The 11,179-nt window shown below is 36.1% G+C and overlaps 2 protein-coding genes across 2 annotated transcripts; both read right to left on the bottom strand.

Annotated features, from left to right (window-relative positions):
- Positions 1-1,798: 1,798 nt before the first annotated feature.
- On the bottom strand, positions 1,799-4,525 carry LOC121742684 (B-cell receptor-associated protein 31-like). Its single transcript, XM_042135906.1, has 2 exons — positions 4,062-4,525; positions 1,799-2,485 (listed from the first exon to the last, which is right to left on the bottom strand). The coding sequence occupies exons 1-2, from the start codon at positions 4,345-4,347 to the stop codon at positions 2,061-2,063; spliced, it is 711 nt and encodes a 236-aa protein (XP_041991840.1). The 5' UTR covers positions 4,348-4,525; the 3' UTR covers positions 1,799-2,060.
- A 2,738-nt stretch (positions 4,526-7,263) lies between these two features.
- Positions 7,264-8,567, bottom strand: LOC121741248 (probable F-box protein At4g22030). Its single transcript, XM_042133958.1, has one exon. It carries the CDS (start codon positions 8,518-8,520, stop codon positions 7,327-7,329), a length of 1,194 nt encoding a protein of 397 aa, XP_041989892.1. The 5' UTR covers positions 8,521-8,567; the 3' UTR covers positions 7,264-7,326.
- Positions 8,568-11,179: the final 2,612 nt, after the last annotated feature.

Consider the following 11,179-nt stretch of genomic DNA (forward strand, 5'->3'; position numbering starts at 1 on the left):
CCCACTGTTGACTGTCTCCGACAACATAGTTAACCACTGGTAACACTCAGTCGAATATCTAAAGTGTTATGGTTTTATGTTTTCATGAGTGATGGAGCCCAATCCAGTTGGCATTGCAGTTTCATCGTGTAGCAAAAGGGGTATATCAATTAATTTATCTAGCGTACTTGACTGTTGAGATAAGCCTTGTTTTTATTCAAGATATAATACAATAATGATCATATAAAATTGAGCAGATTGCCGGTGCTGCGGTGCACGTGTTATTGACAATTTTATTTACTCCAGTAAATATTGTATACATAGATAGCATTGTAGTTGAAAGAATTTTGTAATTAATTTATTATACAACGATCTCAAATACTGGAATTAAAGTAAATACTAAGATCAAAGAAGTAAAAACTATCTTCACACGTCCAACATAACACACTTCTTTACAAAAGATCTGTAAATAAATCACCCCAATAAAGTGATTAGTCAATAACTTAGCGCGATGGGCACAATGTCGTGTTAAAAATCTCATTAATTACGTGTGACCTCCTAATGTATTGTTTGGTTTATATTACTATAACACAAGACTTGTTTCGAAGAAACACTTACATTTGGTCAAGGGCATATCCAGCCTATGCTAAGGTGGGGCAAATGTCCCCTCCCCCACTCAAACCCTTCTCTGTTTTGAACACATATTCAAATAGGAGTGTAACCAAATGCAATCTCTAAGTATTGTACAAACTCCAAACTATGATCTGAACGGTTAAAAAATGTCAACAGATTATAAAATATTAGCAACATAAAATATCAATACAGTCAACGGTTGACACCGTGTTGACATTGTGTTGAAATTGTGCAGACATCAAAATCTTAAAATTTTATACTGTGTTGACACTGTAGTATTGAAAAGTTTGAAGTTTGTATATATGAGTTTGCATTTTATCACTACCCTATTCAAATATATATATCAAAGTTATGCACTAAACGTCTACTTATTAAAATTCTCAAAATTATCCTATCAATAATACCAAGCATTATCTCATTCTCACACCGAAAGGAAATTGAGCACACAGACTTTTGGTGGCAAATAAATTACTGTACTTTTCTAGAACATTCCACATCAGTACCTCAAGAATGGGACATTCCAAGATTGTCTTTAGATGTAGTACATAATCAGGATTCCGAGTTATCCTAAGTCGAAATGAAAGCACCCATGCTCTCACATGATAGGCATAGCCCATTGATTATTTTCTGGTCCAACAATATGGGTACATCCACTCCACAACCCCACAAATTAGGTGGTCTTTTTTAGGACTTCAAAACTAGTATTCCTTCTATGTCCCAATAATTGCCTTAGTTTGACTTGACTCAGGTTTTAAAAAATATAATGAAAAGTGGATGGAAAAAGTTATATATAATAGCACTAGTTTTATAGTAATAAAAAGAAAATTGGACAATTATTCAAGACGGACGAAAATAACAAATTAGGAAGATTAATGACGGACGGAGTAATTACTCTCTCCATTCATGTTAATTGAGTCATTTTTTCTATTTTGGAAGGTTCCAAGATAATTGAGTCATTTCTATTTTTGCCAAAAACTATCTTTTTACTTTATTCTCTTTTTAACTCTCTTATTTTATTCTCTCTTATTTTATTTCACCATTTATTTAAAACATTATTCTTAAACTCTATGCCGAAAATAAACGACTCAATTAACAAGGAAAGGATGTAGTAATTACCCCCATTCTGTGCAACACTACTTTAGTTAAGTAAAATACATGTCCTCCAACATGTGCATGCATTCCTTTGTATATTTGGAGACAGTTATTTATTAGTACAAGACAAAAGGATTGATTGTAAAAAGAGGATCTCAATCAAACTTTTATCACTTTTAGGTATTTGTTCTTTGTAGAGATCACTAAACGATAAGGTGGGAAAAAAAATGGATCCTCTTTCTACTGGAAACTCCTTTTCTTTGAAGATGGAGGAATATCCTGAAAACCTATGATATAACAACATAAGGGCGTGGCAGAAAGCCATAAAAGAAAACCACACTACATAGAATGATGCATTACATTACTTTTTTACCATCAGCAAAGGAAAATTTTCGATCTAGAGATCGCAGTTGGCTTCGAAGGTTTTGGTTTTCTTCAAGCAAGCGGTCATATTCAAGAAGAAAGCCTTCCGATTGCTTCTTCAAGGCCATTGCATTGGCTTCCGCACTGCCTGGTTCTTTACTGTTTTCTTGAAGCTGTTTCTCCAGCCAACCTGCTTCTTTACTCTTTTCTTGAAGCTGTTTCTCCAGCCTACTTACCATCCCACGCAGTTTACTCATCTCGTCTTCCAATACTTTGATTTCCTCAGGTGCTGGAGCCCTGTTATCATCAAAAATTCGGTTTTGTTTTTTCACTGCTTCAGAGCTCTTCCTCCTTATACGCAGTTCTCGGATATAGTGATGCAGCCTGTCTAGCATCAGGGCAAGGAATAGGGAGAATCCTGCACCGGAAATTATATAAATTCAAATCTTAAAAAAGTAGAGAAATTCCGCAACATGCAACGTCCTTTTCTGTTCTTAAGCACAGCATGGGTACACTTCTGACTTGTGCATTAAAATATCTAACTAGGTAATAGCATGTGTTAGACAGTTAAGAAAGTATGCTTAAAGCAAAAAGTAAAGAAACCATTCCAAAATAACATGGAGCATGTATTGATGTTAGCATTCGAGTAAAAGAGAATTGAAATGGCAGGGTAAGCTTAAAGAAGGTAAGGTTCATCATTCTTTATATTCTGGTCCCTGCACAGCGATTAGCCAAGAATCATCAGAACTTTCCAAAAACTAAGAACATCAACATTATACTACTACAGTTTTCCAAAATTTATGTGTATAATCCCTATTTCACAAGTAGTACTAAATATTTGGCAATATTGAATGCTTCGAAACTGATGAAACCAATGAAGAAGTGAGTTTCAGAATATAAACTTTATCTATCGTCTCATTTGTATTTTGGGTCCTTTAGTAGTAACAATACATTAATGATGGGTGATGAAAAATTAATGATGAGCATACCAATGAAAAGGTCCACCTGCAGTTCCTTTAGATTAACTAGATATGATCAGATTGATACAATTATGCTTGGATTAAAGCATTCAGTTTCAAGATCAGAAGACTGAAGTACTTTGCTAAGGTCGGAGAACTATTTATTCGTAGCTCCTCCTATTGCTGCACACTTACTACAAACGAACTAAGTATGCTGCAAACAATATCTTCATACCACTCTTTTTCCACAACAGATGGTTTTAATCTTATAATATCGACTTCCAGTGAATAAATAAGCAGGTTGGTGACATAAACTTGTGATCAAAGACCACATTAATGAAAATCGAAGATCCTAACCATAATAATAAGTTTATTAGCGATACAACATTGCACCTAGTACCCCCAATCCATGCACTTGATTCATGCTGGCCATCTACCATTGCTCTAACGGACCAGATTACAGTAAGTAAATGAAACAATATACCAATTTAGATTTAATAGCCTTCAAGTTAAACTTCTATTGCATGATATTTTCCATAAAGGTCCAACCAACTATAGCATTACGTAGCACCGAAAGGCCAGATACTATATTTCCTCAAGAAAAATTCATATCCGTACTCCGTCTTAATCAAACAAAGAAAACCCCCACTTAGAAGAGATCTATAAAATTCCCAACCTTATACTACTTCCAAACCTTGAAAAAAATTTTGAAGGATGCCCCACGGAATAATTGTTATGTATACCATCACTAAAAAGAGTGATTTCATGGCATCCAAAGACACAACATAGGTTCATGAACAAATCTCCAGATTAAACGCAACCATGGAAATCTACTGAAACATGAAAACCAGTTCAAGCAGTATATATATATAAAACAAAAAATTGAATTAGTAATGCTCTCCTCTTTTTCCTATATGATGCAATCGACATATGAGTCGATGCCGCAAAGTTAAGACTCACAATCAAAATAAAAATATAGCGTTCGCTATTGAGAAATGGCGAGAAACAGAAGGATTCAATTTGAGGAATTCTCACCCATGAGAGAAGCTTGAAGAAGGTGCTTGGCGAGGATGACCTGATCGGTGGGATTAACTTCAGCGCCATCTAGGATGCAACGTCTCTGGATGGCGACCACATTGTAGACGGTGGAAACCATGAGCAGGAAGAGAGTCCCGGCGATGGTCTTGACGACGATTGGGCCGCGGCCGCGCTTGAGGCGGTCCAGCCCCATTATGACGAGCTTCCTGAGAGGAGTTTTGAAGACGAACGCCACGATCAGCGCCATCTCAGTGAATACTAGGCTGAAAAGCAACTGGATCATCTTCTTTCTCTTCACTCGGTGCCTTCTGCTGCTGCTGCTGCTGCTGCTTCTAGTTTTTCAGTTTTCAGCAGCTCGACAAAGTGTTAATTTATGGCATGGGATTGAAGAAAGAGATCAGAGATGGAAGAATGGGGTTTTATTTTAATCAGAGGATTCATAATTTTGAAATGAATGTTTTTTTGGGAATTAGGGCTTTGATTCTTTTTATTTGCAAATTCATCCTCCGCGTTGCCGACGTGCCGTCATTAATGGGGATTGGATTATTAATTTCTTATAATTATAATTTTACAGACTTTATATTGATTGCTTACTCATTAGATTTTTTTCATGCTTGTGATTATATGAGCTAATTAACGTCGCATGATTATGATTCACCGGTTTTACTTATATACAAGCAATGACATACTATCAAATAGTAACAAGGAAGACTGAGATATCCAATATTTTAGGAAGATGAGTATTATGTAAACACACACTACACGTCTATATAATGGCAAGCGTATTATGTAAATAAACATCATTCAATAATCAGTGAAATATAGCAACATTTGGTCATCTAATCTGATAATAAAATATGTTGTCTTTCGAAACCAAAGGTATCATTATAAATTCGAAAATATGCATCAATATAACATTAAATTTACTATATAATTTTCTAATCCAATGGGTTGAGATTTAATCTTAGTTATGCGCATTGCATAATTATTCATATTTGAATACAATCCTTATAGTATATCACATATTATAATTTTAAAAAGTGGATTTGATCATTTCTCAAACTACTACTCCTACTTGTTAAAATTGAATTTTCCTACCAATATTATTGTGATTACAATACCCTGCCTTTTTATTTAATAAACCATATTCTTAATAAAAAAATTGAGAAAATTAGTTTGGTCGTTGTACTTTTTCTTAGGATAAATATGCTGGAACTCGAAGTAGAGTTATTAAAAAGTTTGTTATAGTAATTTTATTACATGCTTCCTTCCCCTCACAAGATTATATTGAAGTATCACCAAAAACGAAAAGCGTGCTGCGCATATATAGCTGATATTATTTCGATCAGCATTACGGAGATTATTATTACTGAGTTCCTGTATTTTGTGTCTCTTTCTTTTGTTAAAATAGGTTTTAATTCTCATAATTGTCATTAATTGGTTTCGTCTATAGTAGTTGTAAATCTTATCTTCAGCAGACAACTACTAATACTATCTATATTTAATTCGTCTTAGAGCATAGCAGAAGAAGGAGAATTAGATCTAGAAAGATAAACAGCTAATTTTCTGGTATTCAATTTACAAGAAATTGAGCTTCTTCTGTTTATCGGACAACTACTTTTTGCTACTAATTACGACCGTAGAATTTAGTGGCTAACTAATCCTAACTGGCTTAAGAAAATTAAAATTTAATCCTAACTGGCAGATCAGATGGTTTGCATGTTGCGTTTTGATTTGGAGTCCATTAATTATGGAGTTTGAGAATTTATCCGACTTAATTGTAGATAATTATTTCATCAATCAAACTATTACTATTATTTCTTATAAAAACTATTATTCGACCACCGCACAAAACTTCGACTTATTATTTAATAAATTGCAATTTTAAACCGATCGCCGAGACATTTTAATGTCCTCGCATTTCAGTTTGTAGCAAATTAGTGTCACCCTTGATTTTTATTACAACTCGAAATCAATAATCATATTTGCCGACATTTGGTGTTTTAATTGGTTATTAAATGTTGGTTGACATTGCTAAAGTTAGAAGAGAAATATACTCCCATCCGTCCTACTCTAAGTGAAGCACTTCTTATTCGACACGAGATTTTATATAATGTTATTTTGTGAGTAAGTGAAAAAAATAAAGTAAGAAAAATGAAAAAAGTAGAAGAAATATATTTATATTGTTAGAAATATGTCATATGAGATATTCTAAAAAAGAAAATATGACACTTAAAATGGAAAGAAATGAATATTCCAGTTCTAGATTTTGTTGAAAAAAAATAAAGTGATTGACCAGATCCATCTCAAAAGGAAAATATGTCGCTTAAAATAGGAAGAAAGGAGTATTTCAGTTTTAGATTTTGTTGACAAAAAAGTAAAGTGATTGACCAGATCCACTTGTCATTCCTTTTTATAATTGGAAACAACCTAAAACTGAAAGGCCTTATGAGGGTCTAAATCCATGGGTTGCAGGTCCAATTATTTAGATACGAAAAATAGGCCTACGTATATTTGAGTCCAATTGAGTTACAATTCTGGGCATCTTACGCAAGTTAATATTAAATCCACCCCTTAATTTTCCCATTACAATTCTTTAAAATAACACTAATAAAATTGAGTTAGCACCTATCCTTCAGATGAGGCAAATTTAAAAATATGCAATTTAATCCTAACGACAAATAAAAATACAATAAGGGTGTGTCTATTTAGTAAAGTACTTATATAACCTCATTCTATAGTGTTTTATAGCCTCCCCGGCCCCCATTTTCTTCCCGTCATCCGCAAGCTTCCAATGCCGAGACGAGAAGTTGGACATGCTCCAATCGATCTATAGACATTGTTTATCGGGATGAAAAAAAATAAAAATAGAATCCCTTCCATTCCACAAATTTTTGTCAACACTTACCAAGTTTTGTTCAATTTGTTTTTCTAACATATAAGGCCGTGGAGTAGAATTTGACTTTAGTTATAGCAAATCCATTGTGTATAATCTCATTATTTTGTAACGTAAACCATAGTTTTAGCCACAAATTATGCACTATGAAATACTACGCTTTAAATAACAAACTAAAAAAAAATTCCACGTGGAATTAGTGATCAACTTCATAAAAAATAGCCTAATTATTTGAAATGAATCAATGAATTTGTCAGCGGTTGTCTATTCTACACATGCCACTAAGTTTAGTGGAGGTAAGTATTTAACTAAACGACACTTATATACTACACAAAAATTAAGAGTAATTAATTAATTAATGCATGATCAGAAAAGCTTGCTTGCAAACTCATCACCGCCGTCCGCCGCCGCAAGATCTCTAAGCTGCGACAAGCTCCTTCCCAGCTGCAACGCCACCTTCATCTCAAACACCTCCCCATTCTCCCTCCTCTCCAAATCCCCTTCCTTCAAATTCGACTCTATCGATTCCTCCATCATCTCAAAGAATCCGGCATTACTCCGGTACATCTCGAACACCATCCCCACCTGCCCCCCGTGCTCCACCGCGTTCACCACACTCGCCACCGCCCCTCCCACGACCGCCACAGCCGACCCCCACCCGCAGTCGTCCCCCGCTACCGCGCTCCCTAACGCCGCCAGCCCCGACAGCACGGGCCCGCTAACCGCAAGAATTTTGTTGAGCTTGAGCGCCTTCTCTCCCAATCTCAAATAATCCTGCTTGTCTTTCGCTCTCACAACCCGAATCACTTCCCTCATCTCCTTCTCCAACTTCCCGCTCCACCCGTTGTACCCGCCCGCGCTTCCCCTCGCCTGCCGCCTCCTCCGCTCCGGCCACGACACCGCCGGCTCCACCGCCGCCGGAAACTTCTCCAGCATCGCCCCCAGGAGAGGCAGCGGGAACGCCTTATCCAGAGCCAGAACTCTCTCCATCATCTCCTTAACATCCGCAGCCGTCGGATTTCCGACTGAAATAACGGTCTGGATCTGATTTTGAAGCTGCTTGAACAGCCTGGCGCCGTTTCTCTGCTCCTCCGCCAGCTGAGAAGGCTGGATCTTATTCATCACCGACAGCATACCAGTCGCTGCAACGTACAACACCGTCGACGAGATCTTCAGCGCCGCGCCGCTGCTCCCGGCGGCGGCGGCGATCCCGGCCATCGCGGCGGCGGCCAGAGTCATGGAGTTGATCGATGTCAAAAGAAGGCTATTCCAGTTGTCGCGCTGCTGCCCGACGTTCCTGTGCATCTCGACTCGATCGGCGACGGCTTCCATGATCACGTAGAGCTTTGCCACAACCGTTGGATCGGAGATTTCGTTTTTGACGACGGCGGTGTTGATTTGCATAGGCTTCTCCATTTGCTCCGGGAATGCTCCTCCCGTTCGGAGCCCTGGAATCTGGATTCTGCCGACCCGCTGCGGGATGTTGATGGCGGCCTTGACGATATCTCTGTGCTTTAGTGAGATCAGCGATGGCGATGAGTTCAATATTAATGTTGCCATTTACTCCTTTTTATGAATGTATGGTACGAGTTTTTGTTAGATTTGAAAATTGTACAGTAATATTAAGGTTAAGAGTGATGAGAATGGATTTATTACTTGGATATATATAGAGAGAGATTAATGGGTCTGAACGTTTGGTTTGACGATGAATTAGAAAAATACCCATATTATGTTTCAACAGTATATAATCCGTAAAAGATAATGGCAGTCTTGGGTTGACTTTCAACTCGGAAAACACTGTGTTTGAAAACGCCAAATGATGCCCATGTCAATGAGTCAATGACCATCTAACAAGTTACTCTTTTCTGTACATTAGTATATAATTAATGATAATATTATTATTAGTTAGAGTTGTGTATGTTGTTACATACAACTATGTACTGTGTATATTTATAATACCAATTTTATATAATGAATTCGTATGATATATAATATACCTCTACATGTAGATTATGAAATATGGAAATATAAGTAGAGAAAAATAAGTCCAATAGAGCATGATTTACATTATACCGTCCAAATTCAATCTTCAAGAATATGAAAATATGACTGAAGATTTTACATCTAAAAGAAGCACGATTTACATTAGACCGTCCAAAATCCCAATATTCATAAATACTTACTGTACATACTAAGAATTGGTAATTATTATTTGCTCATGGAGATAGTAGTGATACAGAACTAGGCAAATGATATATACCAAGAATGACAGTGGAGAGAGATAATTATGCCATTTTAAAATGAGGAAAGGATATAAACCACTGGAAAAATAAAAATAAAAATGAGGGAGAACTTGTGAAATGTGATATTTGGCTTAATATTATTAGAACTAAGTTGGTGACTGATTAATAATTACAATATCGGAACTAATTAGTTGGTAACCACAAATTAAATCAAACCAGTTGTTGTATATATTAATCAATTGTGAAGGGCTTATCTCATAATATAATTATAAACGGTTTGCAAGATTAATTAAGATTGCATATATATAATGTGTGAACATGAATAAAAAATGTGTGTACAAGAAGACAAAATACAGAGCAAATGAGAAGGATATAATGAAAATTAATCCTATATGGCGTTCCTCACTGTATATCGCTACTTGTGCTAGCTCAGTTTATAATACATGCAGCCACGCCTTAAATAAATAAAATTGCGTCATGCGTGGCGTATGTATCTCGTCATTTTGCCCGTTTTGCCTGGATTTAGTATAAAATAAGTTACATGTATCACATTTTTAACATATGGGTGAAATTTCATATATTTAATCAATGATATCAATCCACATCTATGTAGTTTCAATTGAAGGTTTACGTCTAAGGTTTAAATCTTGTACACCTTAGACCATTAGCACTGGGGCGCCCTAAGGCGCGCCCTATGGCAATATAACAGAGGAAAATAAGTCCAAAAGAAACATGATTATTATTTTGTCCAGAGCATTTGTCCTAGCGACAAGGAGCTTAGACATTATTGAAGTGCCGAGTTCGTATTTGTAATTTCCTCCCTTATATAGGAAGCATGACCGTCCAAAAACTCAATTATATTAATTTGTAAATACTACTACACCAAGAATTGTTAATAATTACTTGATCATTGGAATGTAGAACTAGGATTTTCGTCGAGCTTAGAGAGAAGGATCGATAGTGGAGAGAAAATTATGCTATTGTGAACTTCTAGTTTACACTATTGGAACTAAGTTCGTAGCCCCAAATTAAATCGAACCAGTTATGTTAATTAATTTTGAAGGACTTAAATTTAAGCAGTCTTGTATAAACAGTTTGCAAGATTAATTAAGATTGCGCGCATATATCCAATATGTGAACAACTGAACATAAATTAAAAATGTGTACACAACAAGACTGTAACGCCCGTACTTTTTAAGTACTAATTAAAATATGTCGTGAAGTAACGACGTCTCTTTTAGTTAAATAATAGAGTTTTCTTGGAGACGTGTTTGAAGGACTCGTTGAAAGAATGACGATGAAGTTGCTATTTTTGGCAAGAAGGATGAAATACGTGGAGATGGATATTTTTTTTTTATGGAAGACGACACACGTAAATCGAGGAACGGTCGAAGAAATTATATTTGGAACAACACCAAATATAAGTTGTGACGTTAGACGTTCTTTAATTTTGTGAAGAACAAGATAACGAAAGTTAATAAAGTTTTGTGAATTTTAATTATCGAAGGAAAATACGAAAATATAAAGTATGAATTTATATTGGGCTTTGCAAATTTAATTAGAGTCCAATTGTCTATCTACAAAATGGTTTGGACCCTAATTATTTAAAGAAATCCAACCCATTGATAAAGAATTTTACAAACTTGGGCTTTCAACTAAATGAGCCCAAACCAATCTAATTAAAGTGGGAGTCCATTCTTTTCCAAAAAAGGGAGCAAGCCCAAGAACCCTTCTCCTTCTTCTTTCTCCATGACCGACGGTTTTTCACCCCCCCATGACCGAACGGTTTTCTCCACCTCTCCACTCCCCTCATCAACACCTACACCCTCCTCAAACCCCTCTAGCACCACACACCACTTTCATTTGGCAAAAAAAAAAAAAAGAGAAGAAGAGAGAAGAAGGAGAGGCGCCGAGAGGAAGCCGACGGGAAGAAGGAGGAAGCTTTGAAGCCACCATTCGTTGTTTTTCTTCCACCA

Source organism: Salvia splendens, chromosome 7, assembly GCF_004379255.2.
Source record: "Salvia splendens isolate huo1 chromosome 7, SspV2, whole genome shotgun sequence".
NCBI lineage: Eukaryota > Viridiplantae > Streptophyta > Magnoliopsida > Lamiales > Lamiaceae > Salvia > Salvia splendens.

Bases quoted from the DNA above. Each gene is read 5' to 3' on its own strand.
- LOC121742684 (XM_042135906.1), bottom strand. From the start codon at position 4,347: ATGATCCAGTTGCTTTTCAGCCTAGTATTCACTGAGATGGCGCTGATC. The intron at 2,486-4,061 runs GTGAGAATTCCT...TTTCCGGTGCAG, and splicing joins TCTTCAAGCTTCTCTCATGG to GATTCTCCCTATTCCTTGCC.
- LOC121741248 (XM_042133958.1), bottom strand. From the start codon at position 8,520: ATGGCAACATTAATATTGAACTCATCGCCATCGCTGATCTCACTAAAG.